The sequence below is a fragment of the Nymphaea colorata genome, chromosome 4 (assembly GCF_008831285.2).
Source record: "Nymphaea colorata isolate Beijing-Zhang1983 chromosome 4, ASM883128v2, whole genome shotgun sequence".
Lineage (NCBI taxonomy): Eukaryota > Viridiplantae > Streptophyta > Magnoliopsida > Nymphaeales > Nymphaeaceae > Nymphaea > Nymphaea colorata.
In genome coordinates, this window is record NC_045141.1 from 2,879,543 (window position 1) to 2,904,550 (window position 25,008).

General features: G+C 38.8%; 3 protein-coding genes across 3 annotated transcripts; all 3 read left to right on the forward strand.

The window, feature by feature from the left end:
* The first annotated feature begins 5,744 nt into the window (after window positions 1-5,744).
* On the forward strand, window positions 5,745-6,311 carry LOC116252574 (pentatricopeptide repeat-containing protein At2g02980, chloroplastic-like). The gene is made up of 2 exons (XM_031626933.1): window positions 5,745-5,908; window positions 6,017-6,311. The coding sequence occupies exons 1-2, from the start codon at window positions 5,745-5,747 to the stop codon at window positions 6,309-6,311; spliced, it is 459 nt and encodes a 152-aa protein (XP_031482793.1).
* A 3,388-nt stretch (window positions 6,312-9,699) lies between these two features.
* Window positions 9,700-20,820, forward strand: LOC116252619 (ACT domain-containing protein ACR11). The gene is made up of 10 exons (XM_031627002.2): window positions 9,700-10,180; window positions 10,772-10,826; window positions 10,913-11,038; window positions 11,196-11,290; window positions 18,630-18,714; window positions 18,802-18,861; window positions 19,472-19,527; window positions 20,212-20,317; window positions 20,386-20,454; window positions 20,539-20,820. Exons 1-10 carry the CDS (start codon window positions 10,017-10,019, stop codon window positions 20,599-20,601), a joined length of 879 nt encoding a protein of 292 aa, XP_031482862.1. The 5' UTR covers window positions 9,700-10,016; the 3' UTR covers window positions 20,602-20,820.
* Window positions 11,297-15,292, forward strand: LOC116252620 (uncharacterized). The gene is made up of 3 exons (XM_031627004.2): window positions 11,297-12,985; window positions 13,367-13,613; window positions 15,171-15,292. The coding sequence occupies exons 1-3, from the start codon at window positions 12,917-12,919 to the stop codon at window positions 15,206-15,208; spliced, it is 354 nt and encodes a 117-aa protein (XP_031482864.1). The 5' UTR covers window positions 11,297-12,916; the 3' UTR covers window positions 15,209-15,292.
* Window positions 20,821-25,008: the final 4,188 nt, after the last annotated feature.

The following is a 25,008-nucleotide window of genomic DNA, read 5'->3' on the forward strand; positions in this document are numbered from 1 at the left end:
ATCCTTATTCCATTTTATTTTCATTTCTTCTTACCATCTCTCCATGTCCGTGCAAGAAAATTCAAATGATTTTCTATCCGAAATCGAAAGCTACATCTTGAGTGCACTGGGAGTATGAGCAAGGCGAAATAAATTATATCTCTTCATTTATTTCTAAAAATATGCTATTTATATTTATTTATTCATCATTTATGCTTGAAATGATGCTCATGCATGATGTATTAATTTTCCTTACCAATGAGCAAATGCACGACAAGAATGAGCGTTTGGGGTTGGGGATTTTCTCATTTTTATGTTCATTTTTTATGTTGGGACTTGTTCAACCCGGCCCATTCACGAATTTGTACATGTTAAAGTGCATCTTCATGTCATTCTCACACTTAGGTTCTTTCTTAATCACCCGATTAGGGACCCCAATGAGTGCATTCTTACGTTGCTCTTCATTTTATGTATGTTTGACTTTCTTCCATACCCAACGGTAAAAGAAATATATTCTCTTGTAGCAAACAAACTAATAATGCTTTTCATGTTCACATACAAAAAATATTTAGAATCATATTTTCTAAAAGATTTTTGAAAGCAAGAACCCCCTCTAGCGGCCTTGGAGACTTAGCTTAGGCTCTTGCATGAGTCCAAGTTCCTCTCCGGCTTACATAAAAATCGAAGTAGGATATTTTCAAATCATTTCTTGATTTCAACTCTCATGAAAACATATATGTATATACATGTTATATGCGCATACGTGCACATGACTATCTCTTTTTTACGAACTCTCGTATACGTATATATAATATATACGTGTGTTTCATTTTAAAATCTCTATATCTTTCTTTCTAAAATCTTCTTCTCCCTCTTTATTTGATTTATACTTTCTTTTCACAAGCTTTCATATATGTATCAATATGTATATATATACATATATATGTATATATAAATATGTATATAAATACGTATCTTTCTCTCTTTTAAATAATTTGTTTTTTATTTTCAAAATTTCTTTCTCTCCTTCTTTCTCCGTTTTTTTTTTGTATTCTAGTATTTCCTCTTTTCCAATCTTTTGATATTTTTCTTCCAAAATCTTTTCATTTGCCGACTTCATCAAGACAAAAAACTCAAGTAATGACCGATTCATGTTTGATAGTCTACAACCTCATTTCACTTTCAAAAACTTTTTTTTCTTCGTAAAAATATTTATGACAATTATAAAATGAGAAACTTAGATGTATGTGGTGATATGAATGCTCTTAGATGAATGTCATGATAAGAATGAATGATTTTCTTCTAATCATGTAGGACCAATGCATCCATACATTCATATTCACTTAACATAACAAATTATTACAAGCATATCTGTAAAAGAACTTAAGCAAGATGACATGGAGTTCTAACTAGGTAGGTAGTAACCAAATTAGAACAAAATCTCAAACCTACTTAAACTTTTAAGAGAACACTAAAGAGATTCCAAAATTGATCTTCAAGGATTTCCAAATGATATTTATAAAGATTTTTCAATTCAAAATTTCTCAAATAAAAATGTTTTACACTCTTAAATGATTCTTCGAAAATTTCTCAAAATCTTGAAACATCAAATCTTCAAATTTGTTTTCAAATATTATACTGCATTTAGAATGACAAAGATGATTAAGCCAAAACAAAATGCATCAAGACTAAACATAGCCCTTAGATTGATTACCCCTGGTGAAAAGGTGTCGGGAACGGTCGATGCTCATACCGACGGGTGAGTCCCTTGCTCTCTCATTTCAAAACAAAACTTCATTTTTCTAGAGCACTCCAAAAACCAAAATGATTTTTTTAGGGGATGCAAACAACAGTGAAGCAAGTACTAGCAGCAAACTCAATATAGAGCACTTGTACTCAAACTAATCTAATGATAGGTAAGTGTGGATAAAACGTGAACCTAGCTCAGCCTGAGCATTGAGCTACAAACTTAGTAATAGAATGACAAGAGATACAAATGTAAAGTTACTTTTTGGGCAGGTCGGGTCGGAGCGGATCCAGACCCGAACCCGAGCCCCACACGTGAAGAGCCCGACGTCTTCCCTTCTTTTCCCTCGTCTTCCCCTTCGTTCTTTCCTCTTCTAAGTCACGAAGAAGAAACAGGAGGCGGGAGCAACAGTCGACGACGAAGGGCGTGGCAGCGGCGATGCTTGGGCCAGCGGAGGAAGGGCGACGATGGCGGTGGCGTTGGTAAGCCCTCTCGACCTCTTTGCCTCTTCCTCTCCTTTCTATCTTCTTTTTTTCTCCTCCTCCCTCCTACGCAACCCTCTCCCCATCTCCTCTGTCTCCTCCTCTCCATCTCCCCCATTTCCCCCGCTCATTTTTGCCTCTCTGTTTGTCTCTCCTCTCTGTTTGAACTCTCTCTACCCACGCTCTCTCTCCCTTGCCACGTTTCCCCTCTCCCGCTCGTGTTGTCTCACTCCCTCACCCATCCTTTTTCTCTGCTCTAGCTCTCTCCCTCACCCGAACCCTTGGTTTCCCCTCTATCACTGTCTCCCTCACGTGCGCAACCTCACTCCCATCTTATCGTGCCCTTATTCACTCGTTTTTAGCTCCCCTTACAACTACCGTGGGCCTCGTCTAACGACAAACCCCTCTTTTAAACCACTTTTCTGTTGATTTTGACTTTTGGTGGCTGTTAGATTGGATTGTAGTTTAGGGATGCGTTTTTCCCCTCTTAGCCGTGAGGAGAAGGCATTGGTGGTGGCGGCATTGCATGATTTTAGCCGCTAGGGAATCACTCGAACTCTTGAGGTGACTGCCGGGAGCATTGCAACAGTTTAGACTCTAAATTTGGGGTGAGCGAGGCCTAATCGAGCCTAAATTATCGAATATTTATTGTTAGAGCATGTATAATTATTACTTGAGCATGGTAGATTTAAGAATTGATGAATTAGAATGCATGCTAGCGATGTTATTATTTTGAAAAAAGTTTAGGATTATTTTGAGAATGACGAGAATCCACGTGTATATCTATCTCTTTAGCATGATGGGTTGATTTTTGAAGCGATTAGGAAACATGGTAGGAATTGATGTGCTTGAGAAGATTTAGAACCATTTTCGGGAACATGTGTCGCATACTATTGTGAATATGTGAATTGTGGCGTTAGTTGGGAAAAAATACGTGAGTTGAGTGTGACTATTGGGAAGTCGCCTCAACTATGAAAGCAAGCGAAACGTGTATTAGTGATTGGTTGAATCGAAAGTTCGGAACATGGATCATTTGGTAACAACCTCGAGGGTTGGAAAGAGGCCTTTTAGAGGGCTTTGTGGGTGGACACCCTCTTGAGGTGATGACATGCCTCAATGATTGTATTGTCAGATTTGTATTAATTGTAAAGCGATGTGAATAGAGAAATTATCGTTTGACTGTGTTTGCAGGTACAACAGGTACGTCAAGTAGACCTTGAGCAACACGGGTTGTAGCTCGAGGTGTTTTGTGAACGTGCGATAGGTATCGCGGCATTCCAGGCAAATCCCTACCTAGGGCCAACTTCTGAATGTGTGTTTAGGATCGTTGGATCCTGCGGTTGTGATGTGATTGAATGATTGTGATGTGATTGAATGATTGCAATGTAATTGAATGAATGTATACATGAGAATTGAATGTTTATGCGATAAGTTTTATTTTGAAAGTTACTATGCAATTGCATGTGCATGCTAGAATTGATAACTGCTTAGGACAAATGAGGTGGGGTATCGAGTCGAGTATCTCCTCAATCCCAATTGTGCATTAGAAAGCATCGTAGAATGATAATTGCCTAGGACAACTACGAGTCAATCATGGATCGAGATTACTCTCTATGGTTTGGCTAAGTTTTGAAAGATGTGATTGATGTATTTGATTAATGTGAATGTTGTGGTATGTGGAATATACATTGCCGTGAGCAATAATGCAATTGAATAAAATTGGAGGGTAGTTGTACCCATATTGTATTACGGCTAGTTAAGAATGTTAATATGATATGTATAGCCCTCGTATGGAGGTAATTAGAGGTGTGAGTGCACTCATGAAGTGAATCAACCTCATGAGCTAGCCAGTCATTTTGTGCGTGTGCAATTATAATAATAAGAATGAAAGAATAAGAAATGAGAGGCCAGTGGGTTGTGGCATTGTGTTTGGGAGTTGTCCCGCCTTCGCCACTGGTCTCGCCTGTTCGGAGCGCAGGCGGTGCAAGGTGTCAGTGTATTATTGTGTGATATGCTTGGAGCATTGGGCTCCCGCCTTCCCAAACTAGGTGTCCTAGGGAAGGCTGAGTATCTCTCCTTGGAATTCATACATCCATGGACGAGTGCTCTACCGCTACAGTGAGAATGGATCCATACTGTTTCGGGTCACCATGGGGGTTGTCTCCCGCTTGTAGGCCACCTGCGGTGTGCACGTGTCTTTATTTGCACCCACAGGAACTATCAATTCACTGAAGCTAATGAAAATGAAAAGAATATGAATGAAATATATGTGAATGATGTGCATGTGAATGAAATGAATGAGAATGATATGTTTATGCATGCCTTGCATGTGAATTGGAATCATGTTATCGTGGTCCTTGAGTGGCCTTTACATGTCATGGTATATGTGAGGGGCCTTCTTGTCAAGTCATGTGACTAAGTCATATCACGACATGATGATGATTTGCTTTTATGATTGTGATTATCTCATAATTGAGCGCTGCCTAAGAAGGTTAGGGATTTTTCTTGGATTGTTGTCATACTGAAGGCTTAACCTTCAATTGTTTCTCCTTTTTCAGGTTTTGGCGGACTTGGGGCAGCAGGTTGATCAGATGGCTCTATTCACATCCTACTGGGGAGGTTTTGGGTCTTTTGTTGTGGTGGCACGTCATGCTTAAGTCTCTTTGATGTCATGGTTTTGTTAGACATCAAAGTTGTGGTCTGGAGGCATTTTGTCATATATATTGATGTGATTTTTGTATGAATTGGAATTGTTATATAAATGAAAGTTTGCCCCATTGTTTTGAATTGCATAGCTCATTCTTTTTTGAATTGTTGTGTCGTTGCACCTCAACATTTTATGTTAAAAAAAAATGTTTGAGGGTCAAAAAGGTTGGGGTGTGACAATAGAAGTTAGATTTAGGAATCTGGGAACTGAAATTGAACTCAACCTGTGATGAATGAACTTGAACTAAACTAAGGGCCCATTTGATGGGCGGGTGAAATAGCTTGGGGAGGGGTAAATCTGTACGGGCGGGTGAAATTTCACCCGCCCCATTACAAACTCATCAAACGGGGTGAATTTTCACCCGTTTGACCCAAAAGGGAGCGGGTGAAATTTCACCCGCTCGAGTTCATGTTTCGAGCGCTGTATCACCCTCCTCCGCAGCTCCTGCTCCCTCCTGCCTTCTCACCGTCTTACCACAGCACCACATTAGAACGAGCTCGCCTCTCCGTTGCGTCATCGCCTCTCCGCTGCACCGTCGCCTCTCTCCTCCGCTGGTATGTTTTCTCCCTTTCTCTCTCTGATGCCTTCCCTTTCTCTCTTGCCCTAAGTTCTTCTAGATTTGGGCATTTCATTTGTTGCCTTGTCTCTGTGTCCCTCTTTGCCTTGTCTCTGCGTCCCTCTTTGACCATTCCCTGATTTCTTTTTTTTTTTACCATGGAACCGTGAAGAATTCCATCGCCAGTTGCTCCTTACTCCTCCTCTCTCGCTCTCTCTTTTTTTACCATGGAGCACGATGATCAGGGGGTTTGTTTCCAGTGGACTACCCGTGATGGCACTCTCTCTTTATTCCAAAATGCTTCGTGATGGCATGTTTCCTGATAAATACACATACCCGTTTCTCTTCAAGGCTTGTGGATCTCTAGCTAGGAATGGTCTGGTGCTAGGGAAATCACTCCATTGTCATGTTTTGGAACTTGGGTATGCGTTGGATCTGTAAGTTCTGACTGGGACCATGCACATGTATGGGCAGTTAGGTTTTCTAGGGGAACCAACGAAACTGTTCGATAATATGCCGTAGAGAGATGTGGCTTTTTGGACTAGCCTGATCACCTGCTACGCTGCTAATGATTGTTGGGAAGAGGGGTTATTGGCGTTCAACTTTTTGAGGGATGATTGTATGAAGTCAAATTCAGCGACATTGGTTTGCGTCATGGGCTGTTGTGCTCAGCTGGGTGCGTTGGACCAGGCACGATGTTTGCACTCGGTTTTGGAGAAATTGAGCATCAAATTTGATGTCTTTGTTGGCAATTCTCTTATTGATTTGTATGCGAAATGTGGGAGGATAGACTATGCTCGTCAAGCCTTTGATGAAATGCCCAAGCGAGACTCATTCTGAGCCGGATGCCGTCACTTTTTTGGCAATCCTTGGCATCTGTCAAGTTGATTGAAGCAATGAGATCTACAGCAAGTTTCCTTGATGCAGTTGACGAACAACCTCCATCGCTACATATATGTGAAATTTTGTAGTTCAGTGATGCCGGTGGAAGTGGTTTCTAGGTGAAAGGCTAGATAGATTGCTGAAATCTGATTCACAATGTAAAAATTGCTTCTCTTCTGAAGCTGTTCTTATATCTGTAATGATGTAATGAGCCTTCAAGGTTGTGAACTCATTTAGCTTGTTAGATTCTGCAAAGCTAATCAGCTGGTTTAGTTTATCTTGTCTTACGAACCCTGTTTGGCTCAGGAAGGGAGACATAAAGATTATTTTAAATTGATTTAATGAGAGAAAATAGATCCTGGGATGAACAGACATGTCAAGCAACTCCTGATAACCCATGTTGAATTGGAGCCAGGAATCCGGAAGTAGTTGCATTTGGGATAATCTAATTATGTATTATGTAATACCCTGTGTGGTCAATTGCCTATATGGCTTAAGGTCAATCCTAAGCATGGCCAATGTGATCTAATCAAAGTTGGATAGTAGCCAACCAAGATCTAGTAGTAATGGTCATTGAAGATTTCAAATGAAAATTTGATAGAATCTCATCTACACGTTCTTCTTATGCAATTATAAGCCATAGGAATCATAGAGAATAGCTGCAGAGCGCAGCCTATAAATAGAAATAAGGATTTTCTACGAATTTAACTCTAAAATTTACATTTAACTAGAGCAAACTACAATAGCTTTCACTGTACATCAAAATCTTGCAATATTATTCATGTGCATCAAACAGGGTTAAATTTACCACGGTAAATTCTTCTTGTGCATCAAACAGGGCCTCAGATTGGAAGAGGGATAAATTTCATCTTGTAAATTTTTCTAGAAAAATTTACCATGGTAAATTTACCGCATTAAATTTCACCCACCCATCAAACGGGCCCTAAGGGAAGATATGTCTATGCATAATGAGCATGATCCTAACTTGGTTTGAGTTGGTTGAGTTTAAATTAAGCTCAGATCCTGCTAAATAAAAGAGAGAGAGAGACCTAATGTAAACATGTAAGTTTGTAACTAAAATTTAGGCTTTGTAACTCAAAACAAGTGAGACGAGACTTATTTTCCATTGAGATTAACCTATGTTGAGCTTGAATGGGCTTAAGGATGTCAAATTGAGTTAAAAATAACATATTCTTGGTTTCAGTGAGCTGGCGTGAGCTAGAGTAAGCAGGAATGAGTTGGGCAAAACATTGGTGAGCTAACTCCAACTTCTTCTAGTGGTTTGTAGAGCTAGAAATCACACCAACTGAGCTTGTTCTGAATAGTTATTCGAGTTCCTAATGTTTTCTAAAGTTCAAGGGTAAAATGATCATTTGTTAGGATGATGTCAACTTAGCTACTCCAGCTTTCCTATACCTTAGGTTTTTGGTACTTACATGGACATGTTTTGGACCTAATTCAAGTGAAAAGCCTCTATGTTTAAAATGTCTTTGGAAAACTAGTTTCAAATTAACATAGTGAGGGATAAAATGGTAATTTAATGTATAAAATTTAGATTGTCTACGGGTGTCTCTTGTTATCACTAAGCCGGTGAAAGCAGACTTGGTGGCAAAGACAAAAACACGAAATTTTCAAAATAAAAAAATATCGTAGTGTAGGAAAAAGCTCATGGCTTTTTTAAAATGACGTTATAGCTTGAAGTACAAGGACATGGCCTCTGCTGCTTACAAAAAAAAAGATCCCCTATTTTGGAAATTGGTTTAACTTAGTGATATCTTTTGAAAATATTGTTGATCTAAACATTGTTTAGAATAAAAAACGCTAAATTATGGAATCGGTTCCAAGAAGTGTCCGAAGTTCCTGCAAGTTTGTTGGATGTTGGATCCTGCTCCAAGTCTGTCTCTTAATCAATGCCATCAACACTAAGGGAATTTCTTTCTAATTCTCAAGACATGTTTAGAGGAATCATTCTTTATTGGGCATCTGGTAAAGAAGCAATCATTGGCTTGGAATCTTCCTAGATGCAAGAGACTTCACTCCATGTTGGAGTCGTTTGATGCTTATGGTCTTTGATCCTCGAAGTAGACACTTTTTTTTCTTAATTTTTACTTTTCTTGTGGCACTGTTGGCTCTTTTCTTTTCCTTTTCAGAACTTCGATTTTTCTTTTGCTTTTTGCACTTTTTGCTGGTCATATTTTTTCTATCATCCGGTTACGCCTCACCTTTAGTGGAAGTACCTCACAACCTTAAAAGGCTACTATAAAGTTCCACCACTTTGGTGGTTTTGCATAATTTCATTTATGTGTTTTATCTATTTTATCTTTACGGGCTTGGAAAACATTCATAAGTCAAGTTCTTTGCGAATAGATGCAAATCGACTTTACATCTGGCTGGTATTCTTGATCATTGACTCAAAGGAACAAACCACATGCTTGCCTCGCGTCTATCCCTTACTCATTTTGTAGTGCTCCACCATTATTTTTTTAGACAGTTGAGAGCATTATTGTCAAACACTTCTTGCAAAATCCGAGTGTGTGCTTGATTTCCTGAGTCAATGACATTTTCTAAATTTTGATCCTTTCAAGTTCATTAAATTCTTCCTCAGGGTTCATGTCGAGGTTCTGTTTAGAACTTCTTCTCTGACTGTTGAGGGCGACAATTAGTAGTTATTGTTTTCTCAAAAAGATATCAAAGTTGTGAAGATGTCTTGGATCAAGGAGAGAGCAGATCCTCAATTCTAACGATCACACAAGCCTTGCCTTCTCTTATTTCCTTTTTTTCTGTTTAAAAGGATAAACGAGAATTATAAATACAATTGTAATCAAATGAGCATCTAGATTCACCGTATACGTGCATGTACGTGTATGTAAGAATCTTTCACATATGTTCTTTTTACATATTGTCCAATAATTTATATTCTTCTATTTGAAGTCAATTTGTATTTTGTACATTATATAATTAAATTTAGTGTAACCTGATTAACAAAAAATGAAGTTAAAGTTCAATATCAAATTGTGCTTATGATCTGCTGTTGTTAAATCAAAGTTGCAACATCAGGCTCGACCATGCTATAAATCGCTTTGGCCAGTTGGAAGTGCCCCAATAAATTAATAAATTAATGAGACGTTTGTCAGCCTTACATTCAGCAAGAAATGTCATAATAGGAGATCCTGTCATGAAAGATTGCGATATCGAAAGCTAAAACTATAGGCAGAATGCATGGATTAAAAGTACTATCTTCGGTAGTGGGTCCGGAGGAAAAAAGCCAGATGAGCCACGGTATATAGAGAGAGAGAGAAAGAGAGAAAGAGAGAGTTGAACGCTCCGACTAGGAAGAGGACAAAAGGTAAGGGAGCTCGTGTACATTTTGTTAGCTGCTCTGGCGATGGCGGGTCACCAAGAATCAGTGGATCAAAATCCAGTGGATTGAATGCGATTTCGTTCGTGGGGTGCAAACTAAACGGGTTTTATGGACGTGGGCACTTGAAAGAAGTCCCTCCATCTTGGTCACCCAGAGAAAATCCTGATGGGGTTGTAATAAATCCATTGCATTCTCCATCACCTATTTCGAAACCAAGTGGCCTCCTCTTTGTCTCCAACTTGGAGAGTCATCCGTCATCTGAATTTTATTCCTTCATAATTGTTTGGTGCTTGCTTCTGGAAATGGCTGGCGCTTTTGGTGTCGAGATGGCCTGCTGCGGGTTCGTTGTCTTCGGAGATCTCTGCTCCCGCCGGGCAGCTTTTTCTATTGGCAAGATCGATCGTTGCGTGGCTCCCATGCGTGCTGGCGATTGTTTTTTTCTCCGTACGTCCCGTTCTAACAGAAGGTATAAACTTTACTCTTGCATGATCGTCCTATGCTGTTGCTCATCCGAGTTTTAGTTCTCTATTGGTTGCTTTGAGTTGTTCTGCTTTTGGTTCTTAATTGGATTGCAACTGCTGCTAGTACAGGGAATGAAACCTTGATTTGGTCAATTGTTGCTTCACAATTGTCATCTCTCATTAGCTACCTTCTTCAGCTCCATCTTTTATTCTTCAAAGAACCCTCGTCCTGTAATCTGTTGAACATGGTTCTGATGGTTCTTCAAAGAAACATTATCCTGTAATCTGTTGAATGGTTCTAATGGTTCTTCAAATAACCATTATCCTGTAATCTGTTGAACATGGTTCTGAATCTTCTGATGGTACTGGCTTTTCATTTCATAAATAGTCTAATGGTAAGTCCTTGTCTTTTATGGAGCATGGTGTGCGGTTCTGCACCTTCGGAATGTCTTTCTGGTTATGCATCGTAAAATTTTGCCCTTACGGAATGCTGTAAGTTGGTATACGATTGTGGGTGTAGTTTGTGAAACAAGCTTGAAAACTTTTCAGCCATGGTAAACTTCGATTTTTACCCATTTGTTTTTTACTTTTTGTAGATCTATAGATATAGCCGCCAAATTTTCAGAAGCTTCATCTACAGCAGCTTTGGAGGTATTTGAATTGTGGCCTCTATTTACCTCTGGACGACTTGAATTGATCGGTTGCCTTTATAGTATCTTAGTTACATTCAATAACAGGGGGGAGGTTCTGGGGACATTGGAACAGTTCCTACACCGAAGGTTATAATAGATCAGGATTCTGATCCTAATGCAACCATAGTGGAGATAACTTTTGGCGATCGATTGGGGGCTCTCCTTGATACAGTATGTAGTGCTCTAATCTTAGCCATGTGTTCCTTTGGTACTTTTTGTAGTTTACTTTTTGCAGATTTAGTTTAGTAAATTCATATGAAAGCCTCAAGAGCCCCTTCCAGATGCTTTTGAGGGAGTGTTCTTATAATAATATCTGAATCTCTTGCAGATGCATGCACTTAAGAATCTAGGACTTAATGTTGTTAAGGCAAATGTTTTCCTGGATTCTTCTGGCAAACACAACATGTTTGCAATTACTAAGGCGTAAGATCTTTACCTGATTTCCGTAATTCTTGTCTGGAATGTTGTTCCTTTTCATTTTTCAGGCCTGTTGAAAGCATTGGCTTAAGTGAGCAACCAAATCTGACAAGTACTCAAACTATCTATGTTTCGTCCAACAGTTTTGAAAGTAACGAGGCTTGGGGCTTAAGGTGTTTCCATTATATGGACTATGATTATATTTCCGCTGCCTTTAATTTTTCATCCATTTATCTAAATTGCCATGACAGACAAAGCTGAGCTCCAAACTTTTATTCTATTTCACTGTTAAGGGACATGCAGCAACCATTTTTCTCATCCTTAGGATTGAATAATGTGTCACCAATAGTCCCTGCCTTTTAGCCACAGGACGTGACCTTATCCCTTTTGGAAGGCTAGAGGTATAGGTGACAAGTGATGTACATGATTTTCTCCTATCTATAACTCAAAAAGTGTGTTTGTTGTCCTACATGCTACTGAAACTCTTGTGAGGTTATTCTGTTTTTGAGATATTGCATTGTTCAGCATTTACGTTTTCCATGGTGATGTGAATTGTGAAATACATCATTACTTCTAGTCTATAGTCATTTGGTAGTCACCACATTCTTTGTCAATATGTGAATTGGCAATAAAATATCAAATTCGGATATATCCTCAACTATCAAGAATGCTGATGCACTGTCAGTTATCACGGTAGCTCTTACAGATGGGGCAAGTTGTAAGGGTATGTTCTCATAAATATGCAACTTCTGCTCTAATTTTCCATTGAGTTGTGATAATCTATGCTGGGCACTCTTTCTCCTAATCTAGTTGATGAAGCTGTTTCCTGTGTCAATTATGGATAATGAGTTTGTGCATGAAGAGATGATTGAAGTGCTCCTATATATTCATCTAGGGGTGAACAATGAATTGAATAACTCGAACGCGACTCTTGAGTTGACTTTCTCAACAAATGCTTCGAGCTCGAGTTTATGGAATGGCTCGTTTAATATAACCAAGTCGAACTCAACTCAACTCGTAAAAAGCTCGTCTTCCCGCCTTAACCTTATTCAACTTTTTCTTTTCACATTTCCCGAGTCACCTATTGCAGGCCAGCAATCTCTTTTCAGCTTCCTCTACTTCCCTCTCTCTTTCTTGACATACAACATAAGCCAATGTTGCCTTTTCTTTATTATTAAAAGCTCGTACTTTTAGGAAATGTTTTTTCTCCTTCCACCCATAATTAACTTTTGCAAAGGAAAATATTTTAAAGAGGTGGCTACTGGCTATTTTCTGCCACTTGAGCCAAGTTTACCTTTCTTTGTTACTAAAAGCTCATTTTTTAAGTCCTTTTTCCTCCCATCTCTTACTTAACTTTTACAAAGGAAAATATTTTAAAGAGGTGGCTATTCTCCTCCCACTCGTACAAATCCGATCCCATCATGTCATCTTGTGATGGGTTACTTTGAACAACATTTATTAGTGGGGAAGTTCCTATAAATAATGTTGAATTAGAAGAGTTTATGTTTCTAGGTGGCTCTTCGTAATATTAAAGAGTTATAAGACCTCTTTAATATTTTCTTTATTTGTCATTGATGTAATCTGTAAATCCCTTTTCCACCCTAATCTCTTTTATAAGGGAGATTAGGGTTAATGAATAGGGGACTTTTCTCTCTCGAAGACTCACAGCTGCAACGTGGTATCTCTTGCGGCAACAGTCAAGTAAGTTTTCTGGCGACTTTCTCTTCCGGCGACCTCTTTTTCCGGTGACTTCCTTCTTCTTTCCTCTTCTCGTCACCCATCTTTATCTCTTCTTACCCACCAACGGGGAGGTAGTGAAGAGATAAAAGTTGGGTGTGCTGCGTGGAGAAGGACTGATCACGCCTATGTGGAAGGCGTGATCAGATCCTTAAGTGGGGCTCGTGCCTGCTGTTTGGTATGAGGACCAGCAGATCAGGTGGCGCAGATCTGGTTTTTTTTTTTTGTGATGATTAAGGTGTGATGATAGTGGAGTTATTGAAAGAGGGTGGATGATGTTCTGCCGATGGTGTGTGAGGAGACTTAAAACAACAGCAGTTTTCAATTTTCTGAATGTGTAAACAGGCAGCAAAAAGCAAAGATTCCGTCGATAGGAGACTGAAAACAGCAGCAGGAAGCAGAGATTCTGTCAATAGGAGACTGAAAACAGCAGCAATTTCAGTTTTCTGTCTCCTAAATGGCAGAAAGCAGAAACTAGCAGGTGTAATCGCAGAAACTAGCAGTTCTGGATTAGTTTCTGCTGTCGTGAGGCTTATGTTAGTAGGTGGACAACATTGTTACAGCATTCTTCTGTCGTGGGTCTGCTGTGGAGGTAATTTTTTCTTAAGAAGAGCTGCTTTCTCCTCACGATATTATTCAATTCTACTGTCTGGTTGTTCACAATTTGTTTGGGAGAAGTGCTGCATACTACTTGATAGTGTTTACCTCTGCTGTGTGGTGTTGGACTTTTATTATTGCCGATCAATCGCATTCTCTCTATATATATATATATATATATATATATATTGTTATTGTTGTGTGCTGCCGGTGGTTGATCTCTTGTGGACAGTTTTGCAATGGCTGAAAATCCCAAAACTGATTTCTCTCGTGAGGTTAAAAGTGGAGGAAATCCATTCTCTTATGGTTCTACTGTAAAGTTAGATGGATCTAACTATGAGATTTAGTCTCGTGTGTTTATGATGTCTGTGATTGGACATCGGAAGGAGCATGTTATAGAAGAAGATGAGCCTGTGGAAAAGAGTGAGAGGTATGTTTCATGGAAGGAAGATAATAATATTGTCATGTCTTGGATCATGAATAGCGTGCAACCACAGATTACTTCTACTATTGCATTCTATACCTCTGCCAAACAAATGTGGGATTTTTTGAAACAAACTTACTCGAATGACAAGAATGTTAGCAAGATATTGCAGGTGGAGGAGGAATTACTTAATTTGCAACAGGGTGACCAGTCTTGCTCAGTATTTCGCTTCCCTCAAGTCGATCTATGAACGACTTAAAGCATTACGTCCCCCATGTCCAACATGCCATAAGACTCATGGTGAACAGTCTATGGTTGCGACGTTTCTGCAGGGTCTTTCTCCTGAATATGCAGTAGCAAAGACACAGATGTTGACTGGAGCAGAAATCCCCGACCTATCTGAAGCCTACAATAGACTCAACCGCCTTGCTGTGACCCTTTCTCTGCCCTCTAGTGATATCCATGCCTTGGTCAGGAGGTCGTGGACGCAGTTCATTCAGGGGGAGAGGCATAGGTCGAGGGAGATTTCAGTGCACCTATTGTGGGAAAATAGGGCATTTGGAAGATAGATGTTGGGATAAACATGGTCGTCCTTCCGTTGCTTCCCTAAAAAGAAATGTTACACCTAAGCAGCGCAAGAACTCTTTACAGTCTCCTATTGGATCTGTCCAGGCAGCATCATCAGTTATAGACGGGTCTTTATCTTCTTTTCACCCTGAGACAGTGACTGTGAGTATCAACAAGTCAAAGTATGAAGACTTCCTAGCACACAGATCTACTCAGCCGTTGGCCTCCATAGTCATGATCAACAGCACTATGTCCGTTGATACTATCCCACATGATACATGTACCACTTGGATTATTGATTCAGGAGCATCGAGACACTTTTGTAGTAAACCTTCTATGTTTACTGTGCTACACTCATTACCTTAGACACGTCATGTGAGACTTGCAGATGGTAGATGATCACCTATTATGGGTTATGGAGATATCGAGATTTTTCAGTCTATGACTATTCCCAATGTGTTATATGCTCCTAAGTTTCCCACAAATCTGTTATCGGTTGGACAATTGATTAATGATTTACATTGTCGTGTTACGTTTGACTCTGGTTTATGTTCATTTCAGGACTTGCAAACTGGGAAGACGATTGGTGGAGGCTATGAGAAAGGGGACATCTACTTCCTGTCGGATCCAGTGGGTATTGCAGCATCATCGATCACCTCGTTGTCCTCCTCCTTCCAGTGGCATCTCATACTTGGTCATCCATCTATTTCCAAGCTCCGTCATCTTCTTCCACATCTTTCAGTACCAGAGTCGTTCCAATGTGAAGCCTGTCAACTTGGCAAATACACCCATAGCAGTTATTCATCGAGTCTTAGTCCGTCCAATTGTGGACTATTTGATCTTCTTCATGTTGATGTGTGGGGTACTAGTAGAATTGCTAGTAGGTCAAGATTTCGTTATTTCCTTGTCATTGTTGATGATTATTCTCGAGTCACTTGGGTCTTCCTTTTGAAGGAAATGTCTGAAGTCTTATGTACTCTAAAAAACCTTATTATTGAAATAAAGACTCAGTTTGGTATTCTTGTTAAAAGCATTCACACTGATAATGCTCTTGAGTTCAAGACATGTACCTTAATGAAGTTTTACTCTGATAATGACATTTCTCCTCAGTTTACATGTCCCCGTACCTCTCAGCAAAATGGAATAGCTGAGCGAAAACGTCACCAACATTTAAATGTGGCTCGTTCCCTTATGCTTCATGCTAATCTACCTGCATATTTTTTGGGAGATGCCATTCTCAATGTTTGTTACTTGGCCAATCGTTTACCCTCATCCTCCATTGACAACCAGGTTCACATTAAACTTGTGCACCCACAAAGACCCTTGTTTCCAGTAGCTCCTAAAGTATTTGGTTGCACATGATTTGTTCACATACTTGGACCCACACGTGATAAATTAGGGGCCCAAGCCATTAAATGTATCTTTATTGGCTACTCCAGAAACCATAAAGGCTACAAATGCTTTGATCCCTTGACTCAAAAAGAGTATATAAGTGCGGATGTCACATTCTTTAAGTCTCAGCCTTATTATAGCTCCACTCCTATCTCTACTGAGATGCCACGATCACCAGACCCACTACCTATTCCTCCTATTCCTTTGGAGTCATTCCCTTTTGAATCTCCTTCTAAAGACTCTCCGGCTGTAGTGTCCAAGTTTCGTAATCCTCCGCTTGTTTATACACGTCGACAGGACCCTTCTCATGATCCTTTGCCAACCGCTTCTCAGGAGGTAAGTTCATCTGAAGTGAGTAGCCTTAGTCCGTTTGATCCCTGTCAAGACTTACCTATTGCTCTTCGCAAAGGCAAGCGACAATGTACTCTGCATCATATATCTTATTTTGTATCTACTGATGGTGTGGGTAAAAGTATGCAACAGTTTATTCAAGCTCTGACTGCTCATACAATTCCTACGTGTCATCAGCAGGCTTTATTAGATACCCAGTGGAGACAGACTATGCAAGATGAGATGGATGCATTAGTTCAGCGAGGCACCTGGGAACTTGTTGATCCTCCTCTTGATTGTGACATTGTTGGCTCTAAGTGGGTATTCACAGTGAAATATAATTCTGATGGTTCTGTGGAACGATACAAAGCTCGGTTGGTTGGTAAGGGCTACACACAGACTTACGGGGTGGATTTCTTTGAGACCTTCTCTCCAGTTGCTCGGTTGGGAACCATTCGTCTTATCATTTCAGTGGCTGTACACCATGACTGGCACATGTATCAGCTTAATGTCAAAAACACCTTTTTGTATGGTGATCTTGATGAAACTGTCTATATGCAACAACCATCAGGGTTTGAACGACAGGGGGAGTGTGGAAAAGTGTGCAAACTGAAGAAAGCTATTTATGGACTCAAGCAGAGTCCTCGTGCGTGGTTTCACAAGTTCTCCGAGTTAGTCTCAAAGTGTGGCTTTGCGAGATCTCCCCTTGATCATTCTCTGTTTATCAAGAAGACTTCCAAGGGTATAACCGTTCTAGTGGTTTATGTTGATGATATTATCCTGACAGGCGACTCTGATCAAGAAATTTTTGATGCAAAGCTGTTTCTTCAAAAACACTTTATGATGAAAGATCTTGGTCCACTACGTTATTTCTTGGGAATAGAGGTTGCTCGCAATAGGGATGGTGTCGTTCTCTCTCAACGGAAGTATGTTCTTGATTTATTGTAGGACACTGGGATGTTAGGAGCTAAATTGGCTAATCTACCTATGAATCCACGCATACATTTTTTTGATGACCAAGGAGAATTAGTGGATTTTCGTTCATATAGATCCCTTATTGGAAAACTCCTCTATGTTACTGTGACTAGACCAGACATTAGTTTTGCAGTGGGGAAGCTAAGTCAATTTATGGAAAAACCCAGAAAAGTTCATTGGGATGCTGCTTTGATGGTGGTCAAATATCTGAAATCGTCTTCTGACAAAGGCCTTTTGTTCACAAAAGGTAAGACCCTGGAAGTGGAAGCTTATAGTGATGCTGACTATGCTGGCTCAGTCGAAGACAGGAAATCTACCATAGGGTTCTGTGTATTTGTGGGAGACAACCTTATGTCGTGGAGAAACAAACAACAAGGTGTGGTGTCAAGATCTAGTGTACAATCCGAATACAGGGTTATGGCTCAAACTCCAGTAGAAATGACTTGGGCTAGATCCATGCTATCTAGCCTAAGTGTATCGATTCTGCTTCCCATGAAGATGTATTGTGACAATCAAGCAGCCACATACATTGCAAACAATCCAGTTTTCCATGAAAGAACTAAACATATTGAAGTGGACTGCTATTACATTCGGGATCTCGTTCAAAGAGGAACCATTGCCACTATTCATGTTCCTTCAGAAGATTAAGCTGTAGATATCTTCACCAAAGCTCTTTCTATTGGTGATTTTTCTAGATGTTGTGACAAGTTGAGCATGTTTAATATGTATGCTCCAGCTTGAGGGGGAGTGTTGAATTAGAAGAGTTTATGTTTCTAGGTGGCTCTTCGTAATATTAAAGAATTATAAGACCTCTTTAATATTTTCTTTATTTTTCATTGATGTAATCTATAAATCCCTTTTCTACCCTAATCTCTTTTGTAAGGGAGATTAGGGTTAATGAATAGGGGACTTTTCTCTCTCCAAGACTCATGGCTGCAACAAATAAAAACTTTTTACCTAGGAAGGCATTAATTTTTTGGGTTTAGTGGCCGTGTCAGCGAGCCTTAACGAGCCGAGTCGTGCTCGTCCATTTATTATCGAGTTGAGCTCAAGCATAATTTATTGACCGATCTCGAGCTGACTCAGCTTGTGTTCAGGCCTATATTCATCTTTATCAATAATAGTTACCATAATTCCATCATGGAAAAGCACGCTGTTGAATTTGAATATAGCAATCCAAATGTTGACTTGTTTCTTTATATTTTTGATCAGTTAGATTGACATTTCTTGACTTATGTACAAGTATAACCATTTCGCGATTTTGATTGGAGGAGTTTTGATTGATTTAAGCACTTCAAAGATTAATGGTAATTGTCTCAACAGGGATACCGGAAGAAAAGTTGAAGACCCTGAATTGCTTGAAGCAATACGATTGACTATTATCAACAATTTGCTAGAATATCATCCGGTAACTGCTTTTATTTATTTATTTTCTGAAGGTCTATAATAATGATTAGAAAAGGACGAGAATTCCATGGAATCTATTTCATGTCAGGAATCCAGTGCCCAATTGGCAATGGGAGCAGCTTTTGGAGTGGTGCCACCACAGGAAAAGGTATGTAGGAACTGGTTCTTGATCTGGCAGGTTCAATCTTAATGCTAATAAGAATATTTGGGCTTTCTGAAAAGTAATCTTGCATCGGAGAAAACATATTTATGATTTATTGATCATGTATTTGACTGAAATTGTAGAGATGAGGCTTTCTGTTAATAAATTGATAGGTGTAGGCAGACATGTTTCATGTCACATTATAGGTTATAGATTTGAAATGCTGCTTCAACCTCATCATTGTCTAAGAATGTTGAAAGTAGACTTAATGAACACAAATCATGGAGTGAATTTCCATCTTTGTTTGCTCAACTTTTCTTATGGAAGTGTCAGCAGTTCTCTTTGCTATAGGTTACCTCAGTGAGAACATGACCTGTGTTATACGTTGGGTTGCCTAACAGATTTTTTATCACGTGTCCTTTTCTTCTTTGAGTAGTATTTGTTTGGAGATCCTTCCGATTGTCATGTGTTTGTTCTTCCTGTTTATAATAGACATTTCATGTGCATGTTTCCTCCATCCCACTGCATGTGTAATTGAAGTTCATAGTTGTTAGTATTTCAACTTCTGGTTCTCTATTTCCATATGGTGTTGAATTGCTGATTCTTCATATGCCAGGTTGACCTTGATATTGCTACTCACATACATGTTCAGGAAGATGGCCCCAATAGAAGGTGTGCATATCGCGTTGTTTTTTTCATAAGCCTCCTCAATGTTCACTTTTTTTCTTGTTAATTTACAAAATTTGTCGTTCAATTTATATCTCACGAATTACTGATACCTGATGGGTCTTCATGGGGCCCATTGACATCTGGAGTTTACAGAGGCATTTGCCTGATTTTCCTTATAGTTTCAGGTCCTTCATTATGTAGGTCTAGGGCTGTACAATGAGTTGAGCCAGCTTGAGCTCATCTCAAACTCGCACGGTGAAGCTTGACTCAAGAATGAATTGAGTTCGACTCATTTGTAAGTGGGTCGAGCTCGAGCTTGACTGAAAGCTCAAACTTATAAAGAAGTCGAGTTCAAATTACATAAACTCGACTCAATTAAACTCGAGTAACCTCGTTTAATCTAGGTTATCTTTTTTTTCTTTTTGTAATTTCCAAACTTGAAAGTAACACATATGTTGTCATGTAGGATTTTCTGTTATCCTCCTCCCTAGCCTAAAAGTTGAGTTTTTAAAGATTATATAACATGCCTTTCTGTTTGCTAAATATTTCTTTACGTTTTTTGAGTAATTTTGTCTTTTTTCGTTTGAATGTCTTGTAGCGGTCAAATAAATATAAGTATCAAAATGCCGAATGAAATTAATATTATAACACAAATGCTGACCTTTCCTGATTCATTGTTTTTGCTAGTTTGCTTTTTGTTGAAACTGCAGACCGACCTGGGCTGTTGGTAGAAATTGTTAAGATTATCACGGATGTTAATGTTGCATTTGAGTCAGGCGAGTTTGATACAGAGGTAACAAGTCACACTTTCTTTTGGTTATCTGTAAAATTTCAATAGCTTATTCCTCTATATGACACTAGGGACTTCATGCGAAAGCAAAATTTCATGTCAGCTATCAGGGTAAAGCCATCTCCAAGCCCCTGCAACTGGTAATATAACTTGTTCAACTCTCTTTTCTGAAGGTTCAAATGAGACAATTCTTCATGGAGATTGTATTTGGCCATGTTTTCTAGGTGTTGGCTAATAGTTTAAGGTACTTCTTGAGGCGGCCATCAACAGAGGAAGCAAGCTTTTAGTCATCTTCCCGGCACCAATTGCAGTTGCAGTTCTTGTTAACAAGTTCAGGACAGCCAAACTCATACACCTCAGATTTTTTTTTTCTTTTTCAAATGTGGTACTGAATTTTCCTGTCCCTGAAATGTTTTTAGCTTATGGGCGTTGGACTTCAGAAAAAGCCGTAATGCAGCATGTACTAGTTATGAAGAGGAAATACCAAATGCATATAGCCTTTGCAATGTTGTGGGGCGCGTTTTGTTCGTTTTTCTAGTCAAAAGATCTGAGAAAATTAGGGTGTTCAGTCTTGGCAATATTTACAGGGATGAAAGTGGATCTAACTTAGTGGGAACTGTGGTCGATGTCAGATACGTCCGTCAGATAGATTGGACCGCTTACTTGGGTTTATCTAAAGTTTGAGGACATTTCCTGCTCCTGCTGTACTTTCACCATAATCAATGAGGGGCATTTTGGTGATTTTGAACCCATCAACATGGTCTTTTGTTGGAAGCCATGACATGTAACGTGTTCTGTTCCAGAGTTATTTTACTTATAGATTTCAAACACATTTATCTTACATGCAGGCGGCATACTCTGCAATTTTATCGGACCTGGCAGCTTCACACTATTAATATTTTATTATTTTTAATTACTTTTTACTAACATCAATACAAGTTTCTAAATGGAAAGTTGTGGTTTACTTTAAAAAAAAAAAAATTAGGAACTAAAATGTCCTTAGGATGGCAACCGATTCGGATCGGATACATCTTTAACCATATCTGTTTTTTCTGATATTCATATATTCGGATTCGAATTCGAATAAAGCAAAGTCATATCCGAATTCAAAATCCGATTTTACAATTCGAATCTGATTTTTATATTTATATCCGAATCCAAATTTTGAACTGGATTTTGCCATTTTTCAAGTATTAGATAGAGGATATTTGTCTAAAAATGAATTCGATCCGAATCTGTATCCGAATCTGATCCGATATTAATGTATATCCGAATCCGATCGGATGTCATTTATTAAATCCGAATCCGATCCGATTTCTTAACCGGATATTAAATTTTTATCCATATCTGATTTTTTCGAATCGGATCGGTTGGATATCCGATTCAAATCGAATATATTGACATCCCTACTTGTATCCTATTTCCTACCTAGGAAAAACTCATCACTATCTTAAACTTAAAATTCTTGGACTCGAATGCCGAAGGGTAAGCCTGGATGGAGGTGGAACCAGACGAAGGAACCTGGCGTCCCTTGAATTTCCTGTAGGAGAAAAAATGAAGTTATAAAGAACCGTGGAGTCGGGTGAGTGAAAGGGCAGAAATAAAGTGAAAGGGCAGAAATAAAGAAAAAAAAATAAGTTATCCAAACATCTGGTTTCACCTGCACTTAAGCACCTTTTCAAGGACAGTTTCTTCTCAAGATTTGAAATAGCAGAAAGAGACCACAACAATTCCAACTTCGAAATTTTCTCCTGGGCTCAAAGTATCATGTCCTTTGCATACGTACTGATAAAACACCAATTGGGCATATTGTTAAATGATAAATACATGCTTTATATGTAATTTTCTGTATAACAAATCATGATTTGTTGATTGGTTTGATTAAAAATATACGCAAGTTAGTATCGAATTAGGGTAAAAATGAGATATTTGGGGCCATTCGGGGTGAAATTCAATGACAACAAGTACAAATCCAAGTATTGGCCAAAATAAATCCAAAGTAAACAACTAGACCAAAGCCAATTCAAATTTGTGCTCAAATGTTAGAATCAGGCCCTAATAGGGAGCGGCTTCCTCTCTAATAAGGAACTTCGAAGAAAATGAGTGTGTGTGCGAAGTGTAGTTGAACATTTATGGTTTTCTGAAAACAGGAAATCTGTGATGTGTTTGGGAATTTGTTAAAAATCATCAAAACCCTAAGCCTCGGTACTAGGCCGGGTACCCGGCCCGGTCGGACCTAGGCCCAGGCAGAGAAAACTGGCCGTTGGGCTGGGCCCGGGTCAGCTCGGCCCAGCCCTTTAATAATTTATAAAAATATTTTTTATTATTTTTAAACTTAATAATATATATTTTATAATTAAAATATATTTTATATTATTAAAAATAATTATTTTATAATTAAAAATAATTTTTTATTATCAAATGGGCCAGCCCGGCCCAGCCGGATGGCCACCCCTACAAAACCCTTGCTAGAAATACCAAAGTTATTCTGGCGAGTTCCGATTGCTCCCCTCATCATAAGCTGCCCTCTTTTTTACATCTTTTCACCCCTATCAAAGTCGTTTCTTGTCGTTCCTCGCCTCCTTGCATTACGCTTTATACATCAAACACATGCAATTGGCTGTATTTCACTGGTTTTACTCCTGTGTTTATGATAAAAAAGGTGTGAGAAGGCATTAGCCTGAGTTTTGTTCTATTTGGTCGTACGTCAGGGTTAATTTCATGAATTGGAACAAATCTCAAGTTCTGGTTCTAGATCCATCTCCAACAAAGAAGTATTTGGATTTTGGATCAAATTCAATACCAATTTAATACAAATATAATAGGATTCGACACCCTGAATAATAGAATTCCATAAGAAACCTACAACATTAGCACTTACGAGTTAGTTTGGATTATGTAAAACGTAGAGAGTTTTTTGAATAATAGCTATGTTTAAGATATCAAAAACTTATTCTGTTGGAGAGCACATTTGCCTCATTCTTGTTCCGCTCTCCCAGTATTGCTCTTTCTTCCACACTTCTCCTCTTATGTCTATTTCCATCTTTCATGTTCTTTTCTTCATATATGGACGTTATGAGAATGCACTCAACTGGGTTCTACGCTTCCCTTCATGAATTATCGAACTGCCCTTGAGATAAGGCATCCTCACCTCCTTTTTAGTCAATATAGATATGTTGGACTTTTAGTTAGTAAAATTCTCCGTCATTTTTTTGTTTGAGCAGGTTAGCCTAGATATTACGATTAAGCATGGTATTTGATTTTCAAATTAAAAGTTTAGTTTCAGTTTTAATTGCTTTAAAAACAAACATAGAATGGCCTGTCGCCAGTGTTCCGCACGGCCAAGCTAGTTTGAAACTATTACTTCCTTGTTTCATTTGAGTATGTGCAGCTTACAAAGCTTAAGTAATGCATCAAACTTAAAAATCAAAAGTTAAATAAAATTAGAAAAGATGAATTTAGAGAGGAAGGGGTTCAATTAGCCAATGATGAGCTTCTTGCCGATGCCAACCAACCAGTTGCCCAAGTGTTTTTTTTTTCCCCCCCGATTGAACTCCTGTTGATGCATGAAATTATTCATGTTCTTGTTGACAAACTCAAGCATTTATCCATGTATTTAAAGTTTGAACCCCCCATAGTCTTGTTGTTTTAGGCACTAAGGAGCCCCAGTTCAAATTGTGCATCAAATAAAGTCAGCATGAGAAAGGCAGTGGGATTGGGCGTTTTGGATCATTTTTTAGGAAGATTTGGATTCATTCCGGTGCAACTGAGAATGATTATGGTTCATGTCTAGACATAACTCAAGGAACAAACCACTGAGAAGAGGAATTCACAAAAAGACTGAACTCTTATTTCTTCAAACCAAAGTCCACAGAGTTCGAACAAACACAAAATTTGAGGGTTTAATACATAAAAATTCTACACTAAACAGCCTCAACTCGGCCTAAAACTCAACAAAAGCATAGATAAGACTCTAGAAAATAGGAAAAAGCAATAAAGACACAATATCAAATCGGAAGTAAATAAAAAACATACGCAACAATAATCAATATGCCCCACAAATATGACTAAAGGCTAACAAAACCCTAAAGAGACCTTGAAATGTTGCTGACGACACAATAGGACACAAAAGGGACTAATCTGGGATATATGTGGAATGTGACTAGGATATGTCATAGACATGACTCCTACTCAGAAAAATACAGATACTCAAATCGGTGTTGTAAATTTTAGGTGAAATGACCACAATGCCCCTACTATGACACCAACGTCCTCCAGATAGAATCTAGGACACGTGGTGGAACGTAAGACGAGCAATGATTTAGAGAAAACTTACCAAAATTATTTGCTTTGTAAAGCTGAAAACCTCATCCATGTTCTATAGAGATCACAGGTCAAAAGGGACAGATATTGGCCGGATTCCTGCGACATTAGACCTGCAGACTAGATGAACAGGGCATGTAAAACACTTTAGACATGAAGCAAACACAAATTTAGCGCACTTAGATCAATCAGAAAAGTGATTTGCCTCTTGTCCGACCTCCAAGAAAGTGATCAGAGGATAGATCTTAGACAACAAATTGTAGTGAAGATCCGATTTTGCCCTTAAAAAGTAGACAATTTAACCAGAATATCCCTTAAAGCCCTATATGCCTAGGTTGAGAAAACCCGATTAAAAGACTCATTTTCTTTTT

Excerpts from the sequence above, each read along its gene's own strand:
- LOC116252619 (XM_031627002.2), top strand. The coding sequence starts at position 10,017 with ATGGCTGGCGCTTTTGGTGTCGAGATGGCCTGCTGCGGGTTCGTTGTC. Across the intron at positions 11,039-11,195 it reads TGGGGGCTCTCCTTGATACA|ATGCATGCACTTAAGAATCT; the intron begins GTATGTAGTGCT and ends AATCTCTTGCAG. Across the intron at positions 19,528-20,211 it reads GAAGATGGCCCCAATAGAAG|TTTGCTTTTTGTTGAAACTG; the intron begins GTGTGCATATCG and ends TGTTTTTGCTAG.
- LOC116252620 (XM_031627004.2), top strand. The coding sequence starts at position 12,917 with ATGAATAGGGGACTTTTCTCTCTCGAAGACTCACAGCTGCAACGTGGT. Across the intron at positions 12,986-13,366 it reads TCTCTTGCGGCAACAGTCAA|GCAGCAAAAAGCAAAGATTC; the intron begins GTAAGTTTTCTG and ends ATGTGTAAACAG. Across the intron at positions 13,614-15,170 it reads GTCGTGGGTCTGCTGTGGAG|GACTTGCAAACTGGGAAGAC; the intron begins GTAATTTTTTCT and ends TGTTCATTTCAG.
- LOC116252574 (XM_031626933.1), top strand. The coding sequence starts at position 5,745 with ATGGCACTCTCTCTTTATTCCAAAATGCTTCGTGATGGCATGTTTCCT. Across the intron at positions 5,909-6,016 it reads CTTGGGTATGCGTTGGATCT|CCTGATCACCTGCTACGCTG; the intron begins GTAAGTTCTGAC and ends TTTTTGGACTAG.